The following is a 24,143-nucleotide window of genomic DNA, read 5'->3' on the forward strand; positions in this document are numbered from 1 at the left end:
CACGCTCTGCTCACGGGTCCACGGCAGAGGCAGACTGGGTGGCTTACCCTCTCTCTGCTGGGAAAGAGACCAAGAAATCTTGGGGAACAGACCAAGATGCTAAGAACCCCAATGCTGGGCAGGGGTCTTTGGCCGCCCTGGATAGGGTCCCTGTGGGGCCCCCACCGTCCCCCACGGCTGACACGGGCACACTCACACGGTCCCTGCACTCAGACGGGTAGGAACGTCGCTTGTAAGTAGTCCCAGGTCTCTACGGACATGGGGGATGCTGGTGTGGTGAGCGGAGCCCGAGGTATGGCCCTCCTGGGCTTTGCAGGGTGTCCAGAGGGTGTGACCCCTTAGGGAAAAGAGGGTTCTTGAAGTGAGGGGCTGCCTGGCATACGCCTGTGAGTCTGTGTCCCCTGACAGAGTCCAGGGGACGTCAGCAGCAGAAGGATTGACGGTGACACGCACCTCCCTTTGCCCTCTGTGGGCTAATGCCTGCATGGGCTCAGCCTGAGGACCCCAGGCTTGTGGTGCAGGCTTGGGGGGCAGCCTAGGGGGTCCTGACTGTCTCCCAGAGCCTCGGGTGGCCCTGCCTGCCACTGGCCCTGAGTCCTGGCCCCCTGCTCTGTGTCCAGCTCGGCCACGCTGCGAGTGACCGTCCCCCCGCCAAGCTTCCTTCCGGGCATGGGGCAGGAAACAGCCGAGACTCTGACTGGGGGTGCCCGGACCTAGGCCTGCCCTGAAGAGCCCTCACAGTGGTCAGCACTGCCCAGGGCAAGCCGTGACTGAGGTGCCTCGTGTGCCAGGGAGACAGTCCAGCGCCTGGAGCTCCGGCTGGGACGCCGTGTTCTCATTGGGAGGCAACACGCCGCAGTCCGGGTCTGGTCCCCAGCATGGCCTGGTCCCCCGAGGGCTGCCAGTTGGGCCCCCAAAGAAAACAGAATAAAACAGATATACCCTCGGCACCAGGGCTGGAGCGATAGCATAGTGGTAGGGCGTTCGCCTTCCATGCGGCCGACCCATGTTCGATTCCTCTGCCCCTCTCGGAGAGCCCGGCAAGCTACCGAGAGTATCGCACCTGCACGGCAGAGGCTGGCAAGCTACCCATGCATATTGGATATGCCAAACACACTAACAATAAGTCTCTCACTGAGAGATGTTACTGGTGCCCGCTGGAACAAATCGATGAGCAACGGGATGACAGTGACCCTCGGCACCCCCCAGCCTAGTGGAACTGAAGACAGGCAGATGGGGACAGGATGGGCATCCTCAGGGAGGCGGAGTGGGCTTGACCAACACAGCCAGAGCTGTCCCCTGCCAGGGACCCAGGAGGGACTTCCTTGGGGACAGTGCCCATGTCTCCCCTAAGGCTGGGGACCCCACCATCTGCCTCCCCCACACCCCCCGCAGTGCACCCCCTCTGGAAAGGTCCAGTCCCCGTGCCGGGGGGCAGCCGCCAGTCCCCCATCAACATCAGCCAGAGGGACAGTGTGTACGACCCCCAGCTGCCACCACTCAGGGTTGCCTATGACGCGGCCAGCTGCCAGCACATTTGGAACACGGGCTACTTCTTCCAGGTGGAGTTTGACGACTCTGCTGAGGGATCAGGTGAGGTGGAGCAGGTGAGAGGGAACAAGTGAGGGGGGTCAGGTGAGGGAATCAGGTGAGGAGGGAGCAGGTGAGGGGTCAGGCGAGGGGGATCAGGTGAGGGAACCAGGTGAGGGGATCAGGCGAGGGGATCAGGCGAGGGGGATCAGGTGAGGTGACCAGGTGAGGGGATCAGGCGAGGGAGCTCAGGTGAGGGGATTAGGTGAGGGGGAACAAGTGAGGGGGGTCAGGCGAGGGGGATCAGGAATCAGGCAAGGGGGATCAGGTGAGGGGATCAGGCGAGGGGATCAGGTGAGGGGGAACAAGTGATGGGAGTCAGGCGAGGGGGATCAAGAATCAGGCGAGGGGGGCTGGAGAGATAGCACAGCGGGTAGGGCATTTGCCTTGCACGCGGCCGACCCGGGTTCAAATCCCAGCATCCCATATGGTCCCCTGAGCACCGCCAGGGGTAATTCCTGAGTGCAGAGCCAGGAGTAACCCCTGTGCATCGCCAGGTGTGACCCAAAAAAAAGCAAAAAAAAAAAAAGAATCAGGCGAGGGGGATCAGGTGAGGGGGATCAGGTGAGGGGGAACAAGTGAGGGGGGTCAGCTGAGGGGAATCGGGAATTAAGCAAGGGGGATCAGATGAGGGGATCAGGCGAGGGGATCAGGTGAGGGGGAACAAGTGAGGGGGGTCAGGTGAGGGGGATCAGGCGAGGGGATCAGGCGAGGAGGATCAGGTGAGGGGATCAGGTGAGAGGATCAGGTGAGGGAATCAGGCGAGGGGGATCAGGTGAGGGAGGTCAGGTGAGGGAATCAGGCGAGGGGGATCAGGTGAGGGAGGTCAGGTGAGGGAATCAGGCGAGGGGGATCAGGCGAGGGGGATCAGTGAGGGGATCAGGCGAGGGGGATCAGGCGAGTGGGGTCAGGTGAGGAGGTTCAGGTGAGAGGGACCAGGTGAAGGGGGTCAGGTGAGGGGGTCAGGTGAGGTAGGGAGCAGGTGGGTTGATCAGGTGAGGAAGGATCAGATGGGGGGTCCTGTGGGGGAGATCAGGTGAGGGAATCAGGTAAGGGGTATCAGGTGAGGGGGATCAGGTGAGGGGATCAGTAAGGGGAGATCGGTTAAGGGGTATCAGGTGATGGTGATCAGATAAGGGGTAATCTGGGGAGGTGAAGTTTCAGCCACAGAAAAATTCCTGTTAAAAAAAAAAGAAAATTCCTATTAAAAGCTGGAACCGTCCTGCCCGGCTTCTTTCCTCCTTGTCTGCTCTTCTGCTCTAGACTGCAGTGACCACGGGCAGTGACCACGGGCAGTGACCACGGGCAGACTGCGTGCGGGAGGGGTGTCAGTCTCTGTGCCAGGGTGCAGCCGACAGCCAGTGAATACAGGGTTGTGGGTACAGGCTTTGCCACACGGGGGCGCTGGTGCCAGCCACAGCACCACCTAGAACAGCAGGGGCCAGAGTGTGAGCACAGTGCTGGGCAGGGGGGGCGCTTACCTTGCCTGAAGACCCCGAATGGGGACACCCTCATGCACAGGGGTGCTTGGGACTACGCCGGGGCTTGGGGAGCAGGTGGGGGCCACCACACCTCCGGGTGCAGCTGTCACTCGGCCCACTGGGAGGCCGAGTCTGGGACTGACGGTCTCTCCCGAAAGGCGGCCTTTTCCTAAATCAACGTCGGGGACACTGCGGCCCGGCCCCTGCTGGTCCTGGGCACCCCATGCCCACGGGCACTGCCCCAGTGTGCGCACAGGCCCAGGCCCGCACCCAGACCGGGGCCCACCTCCCGGGAGGCAGCCCAAGGCGCGCTCACGCGTGTCCTGGCGCCTTTGCAGGGGTCAGCGGGGGTCCCCTGCAGAACCACTACCGGCTCCGGCAGCTGCACTTCCACTGGGGGGCAGCTGACGAGTGTGGATCGGAGCACACAGTGGACGAGCGCGTGTTCCCAGCCGAGGTGCGTGGACACGGCCCGGGGCGTCCCCCAGCATCACCGTGTGATGGGCTGAGGAGGCCACGGGGCCGGCCCCTGCCCGGGGAGGGGTGTGGTTGGGCGCTGCAGTGAGCATCCCACAGGGCCGCACCCGGGCCAGGCTGAGTGTGGGTCAGCTGTCAGGCCGGCCCTCCGGCCTGGGAGCCCTGCAAGGCTCGGGGCAGGAGGGGGACTGGCCTCCGCGCTTGCCCCAAGCTCGCGTCTCCACTGCCACAGATTCTCGGGTGAGTTTGTCGAGGGCGGGGGAGGGCGGGGAGTCCCCGTACGTGCAGCGTCAACGGGCCCCCTTCCCCGCCGCCCCCCAAGCATAGGTCCCCGAGACGCAGCAGGTGTGGCAGGGGCGTGGGGCAGTGGGTGTGGGGTCCTCAGGGTGGCCCCATTTCTGTGGCAGCTTCACGTGGTTCACTGGAACGCCGCGAAGTACCCGAGCTACCAGGCGGCGGCGGGCGGCCCTGAGGGCCTGGCGGTGCTGGCCGTGCTCCTCAAGGTGGGTCCTGCTGAGACCCCGCTCGTTGCATCCTCCTGTGCCCAGCCCTGCTCGCTCCGTCCTGCGCCTCCCCCCGCCCGCCCCCTGCTCTCTGACCTCCCGCTCCCAACCCCGCGCTCCTCGGCCCCTGTGTTTTACTTGTCCCTCCCTTTGGCTGTCCTGGGGGTCTCGTCTGCCTCTGCTGGTGGGGGGGGGGCTTGCCAGATGTGCACTGCCCTCTCAGCCCCAGCCCAGCGCTGCTGTGTGGTCAGGGTCCCAGGGGTCAGCACCACAGCCTCACAAGCCGCCCTGTCCTGCAGCTGGGGGCCCCACACCAGGCACTGCAGACGCTGGTGGACGTCCTGCCGGCCATCAGGCACAAGGTACAGGACCGGGCCCAGGGGTGGGGGGTCAAGGGGCGGTGGGGGCTGCTGAGATCACCCCGTCCTGCTGCCCCCCCCCCGGGCCTCGCACTCTGTGGGACGTTTTCCCTGGAGCCACTGGGGACTCCTGAGCTGACCTGCCCCTGCCAGGCCCTGGTGGGACTTTGGTACCCCCCAGGGGGAACTCGGGAGTCCTGGCCACAAGCCCAGCCCCGAGGTTGGGAGGACAGTGCCCCTCTCCCAACACCGGCTGAGAAAGGGCTTTGAGGGAGAAATGGAAATTCCAGAGAAATGCAGTTTATTTGTTTGAAAGCAAACAAAAGGACCCTGAGCCGCTGGAGCAGGCCGGCCGGGGGGCGGACGGGCTCGGGGGCGACAATGACCAAGCCGCCTGGCCAGGGCCGGGCCCTTCCTCCCGCACACGAGGGGCCCTTTGATCTGTCCAGAGGGCCCCTTGATGTCGCTCTCCTGCGCCCAAGGCCAGTGTGGGTGGCCCCCCGCTGGCCAGCCGCCAGGTCACCTGCGAGGTCCGCACAACAGGCCCCCGCAGGACGGGAAGCAGCTGGCAGGGAGGTGCCGCCGGGCTCCCTGCTGGCCTCTTCGTCTGTCTCTTCTGGAAGGGCCACGGGATCTACGGACCGACACCTGGGCCACTATAGCCACAAGGTAGCCCGTCACGGCCCTGTGCAGCCCCCAGAGGTGTCCCCAGCACCGCTGCCCCGACCTGAAGTATGCACAGGGGTACAGCCGGCAGATGCCCCAAGGCCTGCGCCACCCTGCTGGCGTAGTGAGGCATGTAGGCCACGACACACGCAGCACGCGGCCACGACACACACAGCACACGGACACGACACGCGCAGCACGCGGCCACGACACACACAGCACACGGACACGACACGCGCAGCACGCGGACACGACACACGCAGCACGCGGCCACGACACGCGCAGCACGCGGACACGTCACACGCAGCACGCGGACACGACACACGCAGCACGCGGACACGACACACAGCATGCGGCCACGACACACGCAGCACGCGGCCTCCTAGGCTCCCGGCCACAGGGAGATGCACCTGGGTGTAGCCACAGAAGCTCCTGCGTCCCCAGGGCCAACGGAGGACTCGGGTTTGCAAGTGGCTAAGGGTGAATGAGTAGGTGGCTGGATGGCGGAGAGTCGGTGTGTAGCGGGGGATGGGGGATGGTGGGTGTGTAGGGGTGGGGTGTGGATGGTGGGTGGCGGGTGTGCAGGGGTGGGCGGAGGTGGATGGTGGGTGTGTAGGGGTGGGGGTGTGGATGGTGGGTGGCGGGTGTGTAGGGGTGTGTAAAATCCCCTCTCTTGGAGCTGTGTAAACTCCTCTTGTGCAGGGCTTACACATTAACGATGTTCGTGGGCTCTCCGGGCGGCTCTCTCTCGCTGCCCACATTCGGTGCTCTTGAGTCGCTCCCCGACCGGGACGTCTATTGCCTTGGACGGACCAGGGAAGAACGAGGGCCAAGCTGGTTGCGGATTAGTTGCCGTTTATTCAGTCTCTTGTCTCTCCCGGCTCTCTCCACCCCTCTCTCTAGCTCTCTCCAACTCTCCGTGACTCCTCTCAATCTCCCCAGCCACTCTTTTTTTTGGGGGGGGTCACACCCGGCAATGCACAGGGGTTACTCCTGGCTCTGCACTCAGGAATTACCCCTGGCGGCGCTCAGTGAACCATATGGGATGCTGGGAATCGAACCCAGGTTGGCTGCGTGCAAGGCAAACGGCCTACCCACTGTGCTATCGCTCCAGCCCCTCTTCAGCCACTCTTACCCTCAGCGCTCAGCCTTCTCTCTCTGTCTCTTCCTCACCATCTCCGTCAGTCCCCCTTCTCCCTGCAGCCGTCCTTCGTCTCCTCTCCCCACGCTCCCCAACCACCTCCCCATGGGAAGCGCAATCACCTGCAGCCCAGGAGGACAAAACAGACCTTAAGGGTATTTCTCGGGCTGGAGCAATAGCACAGCGGGGAGGGCATTTACCTTGCACGCGACCGACCAGGGTTTGATTCCCAGCATCCCATAGGGTCCCCCGAGCACCGCCAGGAGTAATTCCTGAGTGCAGCGCCAGGAATAACCCCTGAGCATCACTGGGTGTGACCCCAAAAGCAAAAAACAAACAAAAAAGCAACTGCTCTGAAAATAGCTAACCACGCAAAGGACGGTAAGGAGAAGAGAGGGACGATATTTACAAGTCAGAGTCTGATCAGGAGACAAAGGGAATTGACAGGTCGGGGGGCAGTCAACAAACACAAGCTCCCAGCAGCCAGGGAGGAAGGACAAACCAATATTACCCTCCAGGGTGGGTGGGTGGACGGTAGATGGCGGTGGGGGGTGCATGGCTGGTGGCATCTCAGTGGCCAGCAGGAGCTCAGAATCCATCCCTGTATCCCTGGAAAGTTGGAAACCCTGAACCCGGGCCTTTGAGCAGGGATACGGAGGGTCGCCCAGGTGTGGCCTGAAGGTGAGGCCCGTGGGGGGGGGGGACAGCGGCCTGGCAGGGGTGGCAATGCAGTAGAGCCTGGCCCCAGCAAGGGCTTCAGGGAGGAAAGTGGTCTCCCCAAAAGGTGACATTTCCAGCCATGGAAGCAGCCCCGGGGGGGCAGTGTGAAACTCTGAGCCTAGCTGGCCAGGCGCCCAGCAGCCCCGCCCGGGGGCCCCGCGTGGGAGAGCTGTGCCCGGTGCTGGCTGCTGTGGCACGACCCTGCCACTCACAGTGGGGTCACAGGGGCTGGAGTCACGGTCCGGTGGGCCTGGCACGCGGCCCACCTGGATCCATCCAGCCAACTAGGGCCCCCTCAGTCCCCAGGAGTCAGCCCTGAGCACCAACAGGGGCGGCTGGGCCTGGGTCTGGCCGGGGGGGGGGACCCTTTCTCCCCGTGGCACGTGAGGAGGGCCTTTGCACGGCGCCCACTCCAAGCAGGGCCCGTGAGCTTGCCACTGACCTGAAGGGGACCCCCGTGGCCTCAGGCCTCCATTTCGGGGGCACATGACCTCCCTGCTGACATGAAGCCAAGGTTTTCCTCCTCCCCGTTCAGGACGCACGGGCAGCGCTGGGCCCCTTCCAGCCGGCCTCGCTGCTGCCGGCCTGCCCCGACTACTGGACCTACCCGGGCTCCCTGACCACGCCACCCCTCAGCGAGTCGGTCACCTGGATCGTCCACAAGACACCCATTGAAGTGTCCCCTGCCCAGGTGAGTGCCCACAGCACCCCTGCTCTTTGGGCATGGCCGGGGGTGAGCGAGGGCGAGTGGCCGACCCAGAGATGTGCCACCACGCTCCCGGGGTGACCCGCACATGGGGGAGCCTGCACGGCCGGAGGATGGACCCCAGGGGCCAGCGCAGTGGGCGCGCCACCACCCGCTCACCTCCAGGGGGCGCCGTGCATGAGGACCTGCAGCTCCCTGCCAGGGAAGAGCCCTGCCTACACAGGAGGGACCCTCTCCTGGGCTCCCAAGGGTACCCGGCCTTCTGGTTCTGTTCTGTCCTGTGTGAGGCCACGTGGCCGGGGGCCAGCCCTGTGAGGCTCCCAGGCCCTCCCACCGATGCTGAGGAGATGCCATGAGCACCCACCAAGGGCCTGGGGCCCAGGGAGAAGGCCCCAGTAGCACGGCCTCAGAGCCCACAAACTAGTTCTCTCCTCAGGAAGGCCACCAGGCTGCCATGGATGCGGGGTGCTCAGTGATTGGGGTGCTCAGTGATCGGGGTGCTCATGATTCACAGTGCCTGATGTTCTGGGGTGCCAGCTGGGCTGCAGGCTGCAGGCTCGCTCCTGGCTTTGCTCCCCAGCCCCACGAGGACCCCCAGACCCTGCTGGGCGCCAGTGTGCTGTGGGTTGGGCGGAGACACCAGCGTCGGGGGCCCCCGAGGGAGCCTGGGCGCCATCCCCCCACCTCACTGGACGCCTCTCCCGCAGCTGGCTGCCTTCCGCGCGCTCCTGCTGTCGGCTCGCGGCGAGGAAGAGAGGGCGATGGCCAACAACTTCCGTCCCGTGCAGCCCCTCATGGATAGGAGGGTCCGTGCCTCCTTCCGGGCCCCCCTGCGCTCGTGATGCCCGCAGCAGGGGCGGCCGAGCCCCCGCCAGCGCCACAGGGAGCCTGCAAACGAAGCAGAGAGAAAGTCGGGGGCTCGCCGTCTGAGTTCTGCTACTGGGCCCCTTCGGAGGCAGCTCCCGGGCCCGGACTCCCCCAGCCCCGAGGCCCCTCCGCGTCCCAGCCTCACCAGCCACCCCTCGGCCCACGCTGGCTTGGCTCCGTCTCCCCCTCCCGGGGTCCGGCCACTGGGAAGTTTATCTGAGCCCCCAGAGTCTGAAACACATCGTGCCTCCCGGGAGTGGGCAGGAGGTTGTGGGCAGCTGTGCCCGAGTCCCCGCGTGAAGACACAAGCCAGGCGCACGCTCTGGGCTCGGGGTCAGGGCGGCCTGTGTCCCCCCACCCCCCAGGCAGAGAGGGGTCCTGGCCTCTGCTCCGCAGGGCCTTCTCTTGTCCAGACCCCAGTCTGCACAGACACCTGCTCCTCCGCAGAGACTCAGCCTCACAGCCAGCCCGGGCCCCGTGCGAGGGAGCGGGAGGGCCGGGCCCACAGTGCACGAGGGGCCTGAGTGAGTTCAAGGGTGGCTTGTGCGGGCGGGGGGGTTCCTTCTCCCTGTTTCAGGGTGTCCTGCAGTGTCCGCAGGAGACTGTCTGGCCCCCTGGCCCCCGGGACCCCCGCCACGCGCTCACAGCAGCTTCCCTCCGGGACAGCGTTCCTGCTCCTGGCTTTCCGGGCAACAGGCCGGGTCCCAGCCTGCAGCACGGGCGGGACGGGTGTGGTTTTGTCCCAGAATGTTGTCTCTGGGGAGACCTTGCCGTCCCGGGTCTCTCCTGACGTGGGTCTCGGGCCACCCGCAGAGCCTCGGGCTGTAGGACGGAGGAACCATGCGCCGGCCCTGCCCCCTTAGGGGATGCAGCCATGCCCCAGCCTGTGCGAGCCAGCTCCTCTCCCTGCAGAGACCCCACCCCACCCGGCGACACAGCACAGCCCACGCTCCAGGGGGCAGGGAACCCACCGTGCAGCACGGGGAGTGCTCTGCACGGCACTTTCTGGGATGCAGTGCTCTGGAACTGCTTGATCGCATAGTGCTTTACATGATAGAATGTTCTAGAATTGTTCTCTCCCTTTGTACTTCCTGGGATGGTGGGACATTTTGGAACTACTACATTCACTAGTATTCCCTACAACGGACTGTTCTGGACTTGCTCTCTCTCATAGCACTTCCTCTAATAGAATGTTCTGGAACTGCTATGTCTCATAGCACTTCCTACAGTGAAACATTCTGGAACCTCTCTGTCCCATAGCTCTCCCTTGGGTGGAGTGCTCTGGAATTGCTCAGTCCTCGAGCACTCTCTGTGACGGAGGAGCATTTTGGAACTGTTCTGTCCCATGGCATTTCCTGTGCGGCGGGATGCTCTGGAGCCGCTGTCCTGGGCACAGGCAGCCCCGGGCACAGTTGACCCGTGTGCTGTGGCCAGTGGGATTAGCCCTAATCGCACAGAATCATAACAAACACTCTCAGCACACAAGGCCAGTGTCCCTGCCAGTGGTGCGGGTGTGTGCTGACCTGAGTGTCGTCCGTCCGTGGGAACCACGGAGGCCGTGCTCTGTGCTCTGTGCTCGCGCCTGGCCCTATTTAGGGCACTCGCCATGCCCCCCCTCTCAGGACCACGCGTGCCCAGGGACACAGAGATGAACCACGAATGTCGCTGGTGCCTCCCGAGAGTGGGAGGGCCCGACACAGAGCCCCCTACAGCTCCCAGGACCTGCACAGCAGTGCTCTGAGACAGGATATGGGTCCACTTTCCACCAGCGGGCTGCGTGAAGGGGTTTGCTGGGAAGCTCGAGTCCCAGGATGCCGGAGCTCTCAGAAGAGCCCGGGTCTCCTCTGATGGCACCCCCATCACCAACCCCACACTGCTCACAGGACCGCGCCCCCTCAAGGACCCTGGCCCCTCGCAGGACAAAGCCCCCTCAAGGACACCGCCCCCTCACAGGACCCTGCGCCTCACAGGACGAAGCCCCCTCACAGGACCCAGCCCCCTCACAGGACCCCCCAACCCCTCACAGGACCCCCCAACCCCTCACAGGACCCCGCCCCCTCTCAGGATCCCTCCTCTCACAGGACCCCACCCCTCACAGGATCCCAACCCCCTCAAGGACCCCGCCCCTCACAGGACGAAGCCCCCTCACAGGACCCCCCAACCCCTCACAGGACCCCGCCCCTCACAGGACAAATCCCCCTCACAGGACCCCCAACCCCCCTCAAGGACCCCGCCCCTCACAGCACTAAGGCCCCTCTCACACACCCCTTCCCCCACAGGCCCCGTGCCCTGGAGAATCCCGCCCCTCACAGGTGTCTGCCTCCTCAAGGACCCTGCTCCAAGTAGGGGGCTTACCCGCCCCGGAACTGGCCAGGGTGCTGAGTCCCCCGTTGCTTCCACAGCCTGGTGCTCTGCCGCGGAAGAGCGTGGAGGAGGAGCGGGCGCGGGCCTCTCTCTAGGGAGCCCGAGAGCGTTTCTGCCCAGCGCTGGCGGTCAAGGCTGCCTGCCGCTTCTGTGTTATTTCCTCTGGGCAGTCTCCCGCCCCACCTTTGCCCTGCTCCTCCGTGAGGGGCAGCGGCGCAGAGACGTCGCCCGAGTGGCCTCAGGCCTGACTGGACACCCTCCGTGCTCCCCAGTACCAAATCCCCATTCTCGAGTGGTGGTCCCTGACCCCCATCCTGCTGCCCCTGGGGCCCCTCCCAGAGCCCCGTGGTGCTGTGGCCCCAGCCGGACACTATGCTGTGCACCTGCCGGGCCTTTCTCCTCCCCCCCACCCCTTGGGACTGTTCTATTGAGGCAGGACCGGCCTCTCACGCCTGACAGTGGGACTCCAGGATTTCCAGCTGTGGTGCTCACCGGGGCCGTACTTCGGGTTCCAGTGCTCCCACACTCTGTAGTGCTCAACCTTCTGCTACAGTGCTCAATACTCAGTTACATTGCTCCCACACTCGGCTGCAGTGCTCAGCCATGAGGTATGGGGCGGGGCAGTGTGCCTGGAGCTCACACTTGGTGAGCCCGCAGTTATAGTGGCAGCACGCGTGGAGGGTGCGGGCGCCGTGATGCAGTTCCACTCTCAGTCGGGGTCTAGGGGGAGTTGGCACCCCTTTCCTGTGGTGCTCACAGACACGTGACTGAGGGCACCTGGAAACTGCTCGTGGCACTGAGCGGCCGGACAAGCCCGGCGCATGTGGCCACGTTCTCCGAAGGCTGGTCTCTTGGCCCAGCCTGGGCTTGAGTCTCCGAGCACGCGCTCCTGGGCTTGGCCTGTCAAGGACAGCATGTTCCTCGTGTCACTCAAACAGCAGAGACGCCGGGAGAAAGGCTGAGCGGAGAAGCGGCCAAGGTCAACAAAACCCAAACCCATTGGACACGTTTATTTCCTCCTTTTGCTTTGGGGCCCACCCTTGGTGGTGCTCAGGGCTTACTCCTGCTCTGTGCTCAGGGACCGGGAGGGAAGCCGGGGTCGACCCCAGACTGACCACACGCAAGGCAGCACTGCGCCTGCTGTCCCTTTGCTCTGGCCCCTGCCCCGCTTAGTTTTGTTAACTTTTCGTTCTGTTTTGCTTTGGAGCCAAACTCTTGGTGCTTCTTAGGGCTTCCTCGGCTCTGTGCTCACTGTGCTCAGGGGTCTGCGGGGGCTTGGGGGGCCAGACGGGGTGCTTGGGATCGAAGCGTCAGCTGTGTGCAAATGCCTTCCCTGCCGTACTCTTGCTTAGGCCTCATTTGACAAGTTTAGATAATGTGAGCCAGGAGCCACGTGGAGCAGGGGCGAGGGGGGAGGAGCGGGAAGGAGCAGGAATGAGGGGGAAGGAGCGGGAATGAACGGGAATGAAAAGGAAATAGCAGTGATGGGGGGTGAGCAGGAATTAGTGGGCAGGCAGGAATGCGCAGGTGTGGGGCAGGTGCAGGTTCTGAAATGAGTTTCCTTGACGCCCCAGCAAGGCAAGTTCAACGTGATCTTAGACTCGCCACCGGCTTCCGACACGCAGATGCAGGCCGCAGTCTGGGGGTGGGCCGGGGTGTCGGCCCCCACGTCTCTGGACCGTTCAAATGCGAGTCAACAGGAAGAAAAGCTCCTCTGTTTCCGCGGCCCCGAGATAGGCCGGCGGCCCTGCACTGAAGGTTAAGTCTGTGTATTTTCTCAGCAAAGAGATTATTCTCTGTCAGAATTTCCTGTGTCAGTTTGGGTTTTGTTTTAAAGTAGCATTCAAGCAGAGAAATTATTTTCAAGTCAAGTGGAAACCCTCTGATCTTTTACTAGACTCTGGAAATCCCGGGGCCATTCCAGATGGTCTTGGTCCCCGACACAAACACGAATCAAAGGTGCGGGGGTCCAGCGGTCAGCCCGGCCCAGGCTTCCACGCAGATGCATCCTGCTCCTGCCCCGAGATCTGTTTTATCATTCCAGAATAAGGAACAGCCTTTCTGCACACCTGGCTAGGTTGCCCTGCTTTGGGGGGGCCCGAGCCCCTCCCCAGATCCCAGAAAACGAAAACCCACACGGAACCCGCTTCCTCAGGAGCTCCTCCTGCCCCTCTTCCCGGCTAACTCTGAGAGGGGGATGCACTTGTGGGCGAGCCACGGAGCTGGTGCGGGAGGGGTGTGGCCAGCAGGGGCTGTTCGGAGGACCCAGTGTTCTGGGGGCCTGGGGCTTGGAGGGCGACAGTCACAGGAGGCAGGTGGGGAGTTGTGCAGACACCCGTGGGTGACTGGAATGCTTGATCGGGAGCCGCGTGGTGAGAGTGGACAAGGCGGTGGGGCTCGGGGGAGCACTGGAGCTGGGCTTGCCCTGGGCGTGCTCTGGGCAGCTCTCGGCCCTGCGGCAGCTGCAGGCCAGGCCCGGGCAGCCCTGGGCACCGGTGAGTCTTGGCTTTCTGACCCGCCGCACCTGCGCGCTAGGCGAGGCCTTGAAGCGGGGCCTTGCGGAGCGTGTGAGGGAGGCCTGCAGGAATGTGCAAGAAGGTTCCGGTCTCCTGCCTGCCTGGTGCCCAGGGAAGGGCCAGACCTGCGACTGCCCGAAGACGGGTCCCGGGAGTGGGGGCCCAGCTGCCAGTGTCGGACACGTGATGCACTGTTGTCACCCCACGGCCACGGGCAGGCCACCTGGACGTCCTTGGGGTTACGCTTGCATCGTGCCCCACGTGCACACGGGGACTGTTTGTGGCGGGAACTGTGGTGTGGCGTGAGGTAATATCACAGGAACAGTCGGGGCCTGGGCTGTCGGAGCCTGCTGGACACTTTACCCGACTCAGTGAGGCCCGTCCACCCCTCTCAGACAGGCAGACAGGAAAGAGTTCCAGCTGCAATGCAGGCAGGCTGCTCATGGAGCCAAAACCAACGTCCCGAGGAGGGAAGGGCACTCGCGAGGCAAAGGTGCCCAAACATCCCTCGGGAGCTGAGATCCTCGCGGCCCCCTCCCCACCGCCCCGTTCAAGAGCGGCCAGGGACAGTGCGTGCTCTCTGGCAGGACTGGGCCTCGCCTGCGGGCACTAAGACTGGCACAGCAGCCGCTGCCCTTGAGACAGGCCTGCAACCGCGGAGAAGCCTCGGTTTCCCGGGAGCTGGCTGTGCTGGTCTGATTCCAGCTGGGGGGCACGGGGAAGGAAGGCACGAAGGACCCCCGAAGCCAGACACTGCCCGCGTCTGCCTGTCCCCCTGCACCCCCAGATGGCCTCCTAGGAGTAGGGTCTGAGTTCCCAAGGAGGGGACATCCAGACACAGCCGTGCCCGCTGGCGCCCTGTCCGCCCCTCTCTGCGCTCCACCTGAGCGTGCAAGTTGCGGGGCCCGGGGCCGGGGCTTCCTGTGGCTCTGTGCTGGGAGCCGTGTGGGAACCTGGGGGCGACTCTGTTGGCCTTCTGGTCAGTTTCTTCTGCTGGTGCTGAGGTTGTGAAGCTGTAAAGGACCCACATAGCACCTAGGGCACGTCTGGATTCCAGAGACAGTTCTAAGGTAGGGTTCCTGGGGCGAGGGACACTGAGCTCAGGCACTCCCTGGCCTCTGCAAGCTGGCTCATGGCCAGAATGTGCATGTGCGGGGCGGGGGGGTGGGGTCCTGGCAGCGTCCAGCCAGCAGGCACTGAACTCTGAAGGACAAAGAGGCCTTTGTCCCTGCCACCGGCAGAGGGCGCCCTCCACTCAGCCTTCCGCCTCAGTTTCGCGCTGCAGTGGCCCTGAAGGGCCAGCCTGGGGTCCAGGCACCGCGAGGCCCCCTCACGCTCTCTCAAGACCCTGCAGTGCCCAGTGCTCCAGGCCTCCTCACCAGTTCTGCAGACGACACAGATGTGGAGGGCGTGTCAGCGACGGGTGGTGCCCAGCGTTTGCTCTGCAGGGGCGGGTGTGCCCATCGCGTGTCTGGGCGAGACCCGCGCGGTGTGTGTGGTACTCCCCTCCGCATTCCTTCCTGCACTCGGGGCCGTGAGGACGGGGCTCCCAAGCCCCGCTGGCAGGGTCAGTGGGGGACATGAGCCCATGGACACCAAGCAGGATGCCCAGGTGGCAGTGAGGACCACGGGTTCTGGACAGCCCCTCCCTGCAGCACCCTCCACCCCCACTTCTTAGTTCTCGGAAAAGCCAGCTCGACCTCCTGGCTCCTTCTGAGCAGCTTCACGTGTGACACTGGCACTGTAGTGAAGGAGCCAGCTGGGGGGGGCACCCACATCACTGGGGCCACTTGGGCAAGCGGAGCTTCCTTGAGGCTGTCCAGCCTGTTTCCACCAGCTGTAGCCCTGGAGACAGTCTAAGGAACCCAGCTGCAGGGGGGCGGCGGCTAAAAGCATCTTCTCTCTGTGAGCGGCTGGGCCCAAGACATGGTGCAGTGGGCAAGGCACTTGCTTGCATGGGGCCAATCCGAGTTCAATCCCTGGTGAGCCCTGAGCACAGAGCCGGGAGTCAGCCCTGAGCACTGCTGGTGGGAGTTTGGCGAGACCAACTAAATGTGCAGCCAAGCCTGTCTCCTTGCTGCAGAAAAGCCCCCAGGGGCCCTGGAAAGGGTTCAATGCAGTGAGCTCCGAGGATAGCTCGGCCTCTGCGGAGGGGGCAGCACAATAGCTGCTCCCCGGCCGCAGGCGTGATGCCCGCCAGGGCCACACGGAGCTGCTCACTGTGGGGGTGGTCCAGAACACGTTGCCCTGCCAAGGGCCTGTGTGCCCGCTCACGCGCCAGCCCAGCACACGGGAGAGCGGCCGCTGCCAGGCCGGGGGAGGGCCCTCCCACACCCGCCGTGGCTGGGACTGGGCACCTCTCCAGCCCGCCCCAGTCCTTCGAGGACTACAGCCCCTTCACCCCAGCAGGTGCCTGGGCCCGGCCTTGTTAGAACCTTCTCCGCCACCAGCTCCTCGCTTCCCTCTGCGCTTGGCATAAAGTGGGGGGCTCGGGTCCAGGAGCGGGAGCCCAGTGGCAGGGGCGGGGGCAGCATCCCTGGGAGGGGGAGCGGCGGGCCCGGTCCTTGGCGCGAGGGAGTCCGTCGCGCCGCCGGGCCGCCCCTCTCCCCGCTCCCCAGCCCCCCGCCTCGGGTGCGAGGACCGCGCGCCCGCCCGGGGCGCTCTGAGCACCACGTGCGCGGCCGGCGAGCAGCCGGCTCCGCGGGCCACGGCGGCGGGCGGGGCGGCGGCGCGGCGGGCGGGGCGCGCGGGGGCCAATGGCGCGGCGGCGCGGGCGGGGCGGGGCGCGCGGGGGCCAATGGCGCGGCGGCGCGGGCGGGGCGAGGCGCGCGGGGGCCAATGGCGCGGCGGCGGGCGGCGGGGCGGGGCGGCGGCCGCTACAAGAGCGCGGCGCGGCGCGGCGGCGGCGGCGGGCCCGCGAGCGGCCATGGCGGGCGCGGGCGCCAGGCGGCGCGCGGCGGGCGCGGGGCCGGCGGCCGACGAGGAGCCGGCGCGCGAGCGGATGCTGGCGGCGGCGCCCGGGGGCGAGGCCGTGGCGCTGCAGCGCCGCCTCACGCTGCTCAACGGCGTGGCCATCATCGTGGGCACCATCGTGGGCTCGGGCATCTTCGTGACGCCCACCGGCGTGCTCAAGGAGGCGGGCTCGCCGGGGCTGGCGCTCGTCGTCTGGGCCGTGTGCGGCGTCTTCTCCATCGTGGGCGCGCTCTGCTACGCCGAGCTGGGCACCACCATCTCCAAGTCGGGCGGCGACTACGCCTACATGCTCGAGGTCTACGGCTCGCTGCCCGCCTTCCTCAAGCTCTGGGTGGAGCTGCTCATCATCCGCCCGTCGTCGCAGTACATCGTGGCGCTGGTCTTCGCCACCTACCTGCTCAAGCCCGTCTTCCCCGCCTGCCCGGTGCCCGAGCCCGCGGCCAAGCTGGTGGCCTGCCTCTGCGTGCGTGAGTGCGCGCGTGCCGGCGGGCCGCGGGCGGGGGCGGGGGCGGGGGGCGGGCCCGGACACGCGGGGTCCCGGGGGGTGGGGGGGCCCGGATATGCGGGGGTCCCTGGGGGGTGGGGGGCCGGACACGCGGGGATCCCTGGGGGGTGGGGGGACCCGAACACGCGGGGGTCCCTGGGGGGTGGGGGGGCCCGGATATGCGGGGATCCCTAGGGGGTGGGGGGGCCCGGACACGCGGGGATCCCTGGGGGTGGGGGGGCCGGACACGCGGGGGTCCCTGGGGGTGGGGGGGCCGGACACGCGGGGGTCCCTGGGGGTAGGGAGGGCCGGGATATGCAGGGGGGAAGGGTCCCTAGGGGGGTGGGGGGGCCGGGATATGCGGGGGGAAGGGTCCCTGGGGGTGTGGGGGGCTGGGATGTGGGGGGTGCCCTGGCGCTGTCCGGCTCCCCACTGCCTACCTGGCAGTCTGCACTGCAGTTTTCTCCTGAGACCCCTGGGAAATGGGTTCTGTGCCATGTGGGGCTCAGGCCCAGGGGCTCGGATGTGGTGGCCGTTTCTCTCCGCCCCTTTGCCAGCCTCCAGGGAGATCAGCAGGTGCAGGGTCTGCCTGCTGTCTGAGTGAGCCTCCCGCCCTGGCCGCCGCCCCAGCGCACAGCCCAGCGTACAGCCCAGCGTGGGGCTGTGGCGGGGAGCCCCGGGGTGCTGCTGTGGTTCTGGTGTCTGCCCAGCGGCAGGCGGGCTGGGCACGCGCTCTGGGGCACAGAGCTCAGCCCCACACGGCTTTGATCCGGATCTCGGGCCCCAGGCCCAGGAGGCCCACGTGGGTCACATGCCCTGCATGTGGGAGATCCTGCCCAGCCCCTCGAAACCAGGCGGCGGGCACCCAGGAAAGACACGGCGGTCTGGACAGGGACACGTGGCGGCAGAGTGTGCGTGGGGACGCGGGTGCCCCGGCCGCAGCGGGCCTTGTGGGCGTCTGGCTGGCAGGGCCAGGGCCTGGTCTCTGCGGTGCAGGGTCAGGCTGGCAGATGCCAGCCAGTGTGGCGAGACCTGCGGGCCAGCCTTGCCCCCTCCCACAGCCCTCTGGCTGGGTCGGGCCAGGTGTGCCGGGGCCCACTCCCTGGTGCCACCCCACTCCCCTCCAGGGGACCTGGGGGGTCAGGGGCAGAGTGAGGGGGACCTAGCGGCTCTGGGGGAGCCTGCCCCTCTGTCCTCTGGGTGCCTGGGGGCTTGGGGCCCTGTCACACACCCTCGCTGCCCATGGCACCCCGCTTTGAGCCCAGCACTACCCAGTGACCAGCACTGAGGCCCCAGGTCCAGCTCGGCGTCCTTGACAGGCGCCGTGACCCCAGAGGTGCTGGTCACCGTTCAGGGAGGGGCAGACTGCCGGTGAGGGCCCGTTGCCTGGGTCAGTGAGAGTCCTCGTGTCCAGGGAGGCACCGTGCGGGGGCAGCAGCGTGCCCAGTGGCTACTCTGCGGGCAGTGGAGTGGCGCCCCTTGGCTCTTTGGGGTGCAGGTGCCCTGTACCCGGAGGACCCCCTCGGGTGTCTGCCCGTCTGTGTGCATGTGGGGCTCTGGGCCCATCCCAGGGCCTCGCTCACGAGCAGCCGGGGAGAGGCGGCAGCTACTGTTGTTCCTCGCAGGCTGGGGGCTCTTGCCGGCCCGCGGCTGGGCCCACCCACATTCCCGGGCAAGGGACTGGCCGCACCCCATGTGGTCTCCAAGTCCTGCCGGGGTGATCGCTGAGCACAGCAGGAGGAGCACCGGGTGTGGCCCAGACACCAAGCAGAAAACGTTCTCCTGTTTGGGGCTGATTACGGGGGTTAGAGACAGGAGTCTGGGCTGTAATTTCTCCCCGGGGAAGGGAGATGCTGAGGGCCAGTCCAGGCGTTCCAGCCCCCTGGAGGTGCCACTGCCTACACACGCCTGTATCCTGGCCCCGGCCCCCCCCAAACCCCCCGTCATAGCCTCTGCCAAGTCCTGTGGGGGCAGAGGTGCGCGGGCCCCTCTGTTTGACAGGAAGTCGGGACACCCCAGGGGAGGGGCTGGCTGGGCCCCAGGAGCCCTGTGTGTGCCAGGGGGTGGGAGACGGCCACTGCAGGGTGGGGCCGGCCTGTGTGCCGGTGTCTGGGGGTCGGCGGGCAGGGGCGGTGTTGGGGGGCTGCAGTCAGGGCTGGGCAGATGAGCTGCCCCACTCGCTGCTTGGTGACGGGGTCCCCCCAGGAAGCAGGAGGACCGGCCCAGTGCGCCTCAGGCAGGCTGCCCCCAGCCCCAGCCCCAGCCCCTCTCCCGGTGCCCTCACGCCCCCTCCCCCCCCCCCCGGGGCCCCCAGCAGCTTTGGAACAGCTGGTCACAGTGAGGCTGCTAGAGGCCAGGGTCTGTGGCAGGACGGCTGTGGCGCGAGCGGGAGCGGGGAGCGGGGGCGGGGCCACCAGAGTGATGCAATACGGGCCTCTCCTTGCCGCAGCCGGCAAGCCTGGGAGGAGGGGCAGAGCCGGGCGCCGGGAGCCGGCCCCAGGGTCCCCTCACTCTAGCGGGGCGGTGGGCACCACCAGGATGGCCATGCAGGCAGCTCTGGCCAGTTTCCAGCCCCGCCCCGAGCTTCCTCCCTGCCCCGCGCTCCTGGGGTTCCCTGGGAAGTTGTGGCCCCCGGGCCCAGGCTCTCCTCCGGGCAGTGGGCACTGGGGTCTCGGGCCGGTGTGTCTGGGGAGACCTTACCTGCGGCGGCCTCGGGCGCAGCTGCTGTGGGCGTCTGGGGGGCCCGGGCAGCAGCAGCTGGTTAATGTGTCACCTGGGCCCTGCCAGCTCGCCCCACCCCCACCCCGGCCTCTGGGGGCGGACCTGGGGCCCCTGCCCCCCACCCCCCGCCCCGCAGCCTTTCTAGGCTTTGTGTCCAGGCGACACCGGGATAAGCCGCTTCCCAGAGACCCCGTGGGTGTGCCTGCTGGAGCCCCTGCCCCTCACTCAGGCCCCCGGGAGCTGCTGCTGAATTTCTCCGGCATGCCTGTTGCATGCTTCCTCCGAAGTTCTAGAACCTTCAGCAGGCCTGGAGGCGGGGGCCTGGGTTCTCCTGGGTGTGGAGGCGGGGTCGGGGCCTCACCCCCCCTGTGCCCGCAGTGCTGCTCACGGCCGTGAATTGCTACAGCGTGAAGGCCGCCACGCGCGTGCAGGACGCCTTCGCGGCCGCCAAGCTCCTGGCGCTTGGCCTGATCATCCTACTGGGCTTCATCCAGCTCGGGAAGGGTGAGTGGCACGCACCCCTCCAGGCCCGCCGCTGGGCACCGGGCTGCGGGAATGTTCTGGAGAAGTGGGCGGGGGTCCAGGTCCCCGTGAACCCGAGGCCGCTGTGTGGGCGCCCCGGCACATTCCTGCTTCTGTCTCAAGACCCCTTTGTTCCTCCCCGGAGATTGTTGAGCCCAACTCCCCCGCGCCCGTCTGACTCGGCTGCTCCCCGGAAGGTTCCAGAGCTTTCTGGCGGGGATTCAGTGCCGGGGCTCGGGGTCTGGGGTGGGGGGCTGGGCGGCAGCTGACTCAGCCTCTCTGGCCCCGTCCCGCCCAAGGTGAGAGCTTCTGGGTGCAGGTCCCCCAGGAGACACGGGGGCCTCTCGCAGATAAGCGGTGGGAGACTGCTCCTGCGGGAGCACTGTGTCCGCGCTGGCGGCTGTCGCCGAAGCTGGGGACTGGCTGCTGGTCCCTTGGCCCAGGTGCCTGCTCTGAGGTGTTGGCCCCAGGGCTGGGAGGGGTGAGGCCTGGCCTGAGGGACAGGGCCGTGACACTGCGCCCAAGCCCTGGGGCCTCGGTGGTGACCCTGGCGCAGTGCGGGCTGGGCGGGGCAGGGCGCACCCCCTGTCCCCGGGGCCGGGTTTCCATGGCCCTGTCTGTGACGAGGGCCCTCGGCGGCAACCTGGGCACAGTCCCAGCAGACTGGTGAACACGCGCCCCAGCTCCTGGCTGCGGGGCCGGTGGCGGGCGGGCCCCTGGGGGCACGTGAGGGAGCAGCGGGGGTCCTGGCGATGGGTTCCGGAAGGGAGCCCCGTCTCCCTGAAGAACCCCGTGCCCTGCCTCCGCGGGGTGCGGCCACAGCAGCCCGGCCCGTCTGTGCGTGTGGGCGGGTGTGGGGGGTGCAGGCCTTCCCCGAGCGCCAGGAGGGGTGCTCCTCCGTGACCAGCACAGCCGCGGCTGTCGGCTCCTGCTTCCCCTTTTCCTGTGAAGTGTCTCCAATCTCCCAGCCTGGTGTTGGGGTCCCCCGACAGCCCCGGGGCCCTGGGTGCACAGAACGCAGCCCCGCTCTGGGCCGTGCGGCCCCTGAGGAGCCCTGCCTGACCCAGATACTGCCCCAGTCAGGGAGCTGGGGTTGGGGGAGGGGGGCTGTCCTGTCCGGCCCAACACCTGCTGGACAGGCCTGGCATGGGCAGGCAGCAGGGCAGACCACCCACTCAGCACGTCGGTGGCGGTGGCCCGGGACACTGTCCCCAGCCGGGTGCGACCACGACTCTGCAGTGGCACCGGGTGGGCGCCAGAGAGCTGGTGCCCGCATGGCCCAGGCCACTGCCAAGCCACCCTGGCGGCCCGCAAGGCGCCGTTAGTTGGTCCCAGCAGAAAACCTTCACCTGCGTGTGCTGTAGCCGTGTCTCCCCGGGGACATTCACGGCGCAGCGGGCCCAAGCGCCCGGCCTGACCCGTCTGCTTCCGGCAGGGAACGTGTCCAACCTGAACCCCAGACAGTCCTTCGAGGGCACCAATCTGGATGTGGGCAACATCGTGCTGGCCCTGTACAGTGGCCTCTTCGCCTATGGCGGATGGTGGGTGCCAGGGCGGGGTGAGGGGACGGGCGGGGTGGGGGGACGGCCGTGCAGCCGGGGGCCTCGGGCCAGTGCTGGCAGTGACGCCTCCGCTTTCCCCACCAGGAACTACCTGAACTTCGTCACGGAGGAGATGATCAACCCCTACAGGTGCGTGTGCGGGGACGGCGGGCCGGGCGCGGGGGGGCTGTGTGCTGAGGCGCCCGCCCCCGCAGGAACCTGCCCCTGGCCATCATCATCTCCATGCCCATCGTCACGCTGGTGTACGTGCTCACCAACCTGGCCTACTTCACCACGCTCAGCCCGGAGCAGATGCTGGGGTCCGAGGCCGTGGCTGTGGTGAGGCCCTGCCCACGGGGGAGGCGGGGCTCGGGGGGCTCGGCTGTGGCCGGCTCGCTCACGGGGCTCCTCACAGGACTTCGGCAACTACCACCTGGGCGTCATGTCCTGGGTCATCCCCGTCTTCGTGGGTTTGTCCTGCTTCGGCTCCGTCAACGGCTCCCTCTTCACCTCGTCCAGGTGCGGGGCCTCCTGGGGGTGCAGGTGGGGCCGCGGAGCCCCCCAGCTCCGGCTGTGCTGGCGGGGGCCCTGCCCGGGGGCGCCCGGGGCCTGCTGAGTCTTCTCTGCCCTCAGGCTCTTCTTCGTGGGCTCCCGGGAAGGGCACCTGCCCTCCATCCTCTCCATGATCCACCCGGACCTCCTCACCCCCGTGCCCTCCCTCGTGTTCACGGTGAGTCGGGCTGCCTCGTGGCCTCGGGCCCCAGCACCCTGTGGGGGTGCAGGGGACCCCGAGATCTGGACCTGCCCCATGCCCCTGCCAGCGCTTCCTCTTTCCTGGCTCTGTCACTGGGGTCAGGGGTCAGGGTGGGGCTGGGCCAGGGCCCAGTTGGTTCACCCGAGCCTGTCCGTGACCCAGGGTGCCGGGGAGTCCCCCGTCTGCCCTGGCAGCATGAGCTGCCTCTTCTGCCCACAGGCTGGTGTGGCGCTCACAGGTCACCTGGGGACAAGGCGTGTGTGTGTGTGTGTGTGTGCGCGCGCACATGTAGGCGTGTGTGTGGGGGGGCATGTGGGTATACGTGTGGGGGGATGTTTGCCGGAGGCTTGTGCAGGAGTGTGCACACGTGTGCAGGAGCATGCGGCCGCGGCTCACGTGCTCTCTCCCACAGTGCGTCATGACCCTGCTCTACGCCTGCTCCAACGACATCTTCTCCGTCATCAACTTCTTCAGCTTCTTCAACTGGCTCTGCGTGGCACTGGCCATCCTGGGGCTGCTCTGGCTGCGCTACAAGAGGCCTGAGCTGGAGCGACCCATCAAGGTAGCCTGCCGGGCGGCCGCCGTACCACCCGGGCCGTGGATCCGGGTCCCTGCCTGGCACACGGCCGGGACGGATGGCCCTGGCAGGAGCTGGTCAGCCGGCCTTCTGGGCGACCGCAGGGGCTGAGCCCCACTTTGACGCCCATGTCTGGGCCACGCCCCTGGCAGGGGTGGGCACATGCTGGAGAGGGACCGAGAGGGGGTGCGGAGGCCCCCGCCCACAATCCCGCCCCGCCCCCAGGTGAATCTGGCGTTGCCGCTCTTCTTCATCCTGGCCTGCCTCTTCCTCATCGCCGTCTCCTTCTGGAAAACGCCCGTGGAGTGCGGCATCGGCTTCGCCATCATCCTCAGCGGGCTGCCCGTCTACTTCCTCGGTGTGTGGTGGAAAGACAAGCCCAAATGGCTCCTGCAGGGCATCTGTGAGTATCCATGGCTGCCGCCGGCCTGGCACCGGCCGGGCACCCCGCTGTGCTGTGGGGCTGCTGGGGAGGCCAGGGCCCCTTTGCCAAGGAAGGAGCTGGCAGAGCACAGGCTGACCCAGAAAGGCCCTGGCGCTGCGGCCCTGGCCTGTGAGGGGCCCTTAAAGCAACAGCTCCGCCCCGCCCCCACCCCCGCACTTGTCTTGAGCGTTGGCAGCCCAGGCGGTACCCCGGGACCCCGTGCAGACCCCTCCCTCCGGAGACCAGCCCCGAACGGTGGGGGCGCCCCGGGGCCACCCCCCACTCAGGGCAACCTGGGGCCGGGGGGGGCCGTGTCTGGGCCACGGCCCCTGCAACTGAGCCCCCCTCCCCCCAGTTTCCACCACCGTCCTCTGCCAGAAGCTCATGCAGGTGGTTCCCCAGGAGAACTGAGTGGCCCCAGCTGCCGGCAGCCTCGGATGACCCGCACCCGCCGGCCCGTGGCCGAGGCCTCCACGCCAGGCACCGCCGGCCCGTCCGGCCTACCCGGTCTCCACCCTGTTTATTTGTATTATTTTTTTTTTAACTTAAATTTTGGGTCAAATTGATACCAGGTGATTATCTTTTTTTAAAATGGGACGCAGGAGAGATCCTGCTCCCCAGATGCCACCAGAGCCTGTGATGGCAGGTGGGCAGGTGGGGTCCCCCCGGGGCCGGCACAGGATCCCGAATCTCCTGCGGGCCGAGGGTGCTCAGGCCCAGAGCCGGGCAGGGAGGAGCCGTCAGACGGGGCAGCCCT

General features: G+C 66.8%; 2 protein-coding genes across 2 annotated transcripts; both read left to right on the plus strand.

The window, feature by feature from the left end:
• The first annotated feature begins 35 nt into the window (after positions 1 to 35).
• On the plus strand, positions 36 to 10,449 carry CA5A (carbonic anhydrase 5A). The gene is made up of 7 exons (XM_055146216.1): positions 36 to 217; positions 1,396 to 1,593; positions 3,410 to 3,528; positions 3,956 to 4,051; positions 4,351 to 4,413; positions 7,473 to 7,628; positions 8,351 to 10,449. Exons 1-7 carry the CDS (start codon positions 97 to 99, stop codon positions 8,483 to 8,485), a joined length of 888 nt encoding a protein of 295 aa, XP_055002191.1. The 5' UTR covers positions 36 to 96; the 3' UTR covers positions 8,486 to 10,449.
• A 5,861-nt stretch (positions 10,450 to 16,310) lies between these two features.
• Positions 16,311 to 23,952, plus strand: SLC7A5 (solute carrier family 7 member 5). Its single transcript, XM_055146206.1, has 10 exons — positions 16,311 to 16,830; positions 19,947 to 20,072; positions 21,526 to 21,631; positions 21,737 to 21,781; positions 21,847 to 21,970; positions 22,047 to 22,150; positions 22,265 to 22,361; positions 22,798 to 22,947; positions 23,188 to 23,365; positions 23,742 to 23,952. The coding sequence occupies exons 1-10, from the start codon at positions 16,317 to 16,319 to the stop codon at positions 23,795 to 23,797; spliced, it is 1,500 nt and encodes a 499-aa protein (XP_055002181.1). The 5' UTR covers positions 16,311 to 16,316; the 3' UTR covers positions 23,798 to 23,952.
• Positions 23,953 to 24,143: the final 191 nt, after the last annotated feature.

The sequence above is a fragment of the Sorex araneus genome, chromosome 8 (genome assembly GCF_027595985.1).
Source record: "Sorex araneus isolate mSorAra2 chromosome 8, mSorAra2.pri, whole genome shotgun sequence".
Classification (NCBI taxonomy): domain Eukaryota; kingdom Metazoa; phylum Chordata; class Mammalia; order Eulipotyphla; family Soricidae; genus Sorex; species Sorex araneus.

What these genes read in the sequence shown, in the direction of transcription:
- CA5A (XM_055146216.1), top strand. Translation starts at nt 97, where the DNA reads ATGCTAAGAACCCCAATGCTGGGCAGGGGTCTTTGGCCGCCCTGGATA. An exon ending in CGACTCTGCTGAGGGATCAG is followed by an intron (nt 1,594 to 3,409) that starts GTGAGGTGGAGC and finishes GCGCCTTTGCAG; the next exon opens with GGGTCAGCGGGGGTCCCCTG. An exon ending in TGCTGGCCGTGCTCCTCAAG is followed by an intron (nt 4,052 to 4,350) that starts GTGGGTCCTGCT and finishes CCTGTCCTGCAG; the next exon opens with CTGGGGGCCCCACACCAGGC.
- SLC7A5 (XM_055146206.1), top strand. Translation starts at nt 16,317, where the DNA reads ATGGCGGGCGCGGGCGCCAGGCGGCGCGCGGCGGGCGCGGGGCCGGCG. An exon ending in GGTGGCCTGCCTCTGCGTGC is followed by an intron (nt 16,831 to 19,946) that starts GTGAGTGCGCGC and finishes CTGTGCCCGCAG; the next exon opens with TGCTGCTCACGGCCGTGAAT. An exon ending in ATGGCTCCTGCAGGGCATCT is followed by an intron (nt 23,366 to 23,741) that starts GTGAGTATCCAT and finishes CCCTCCCCCCAG; the next exon opens with TTTCCACCACCGTCCTCTGC.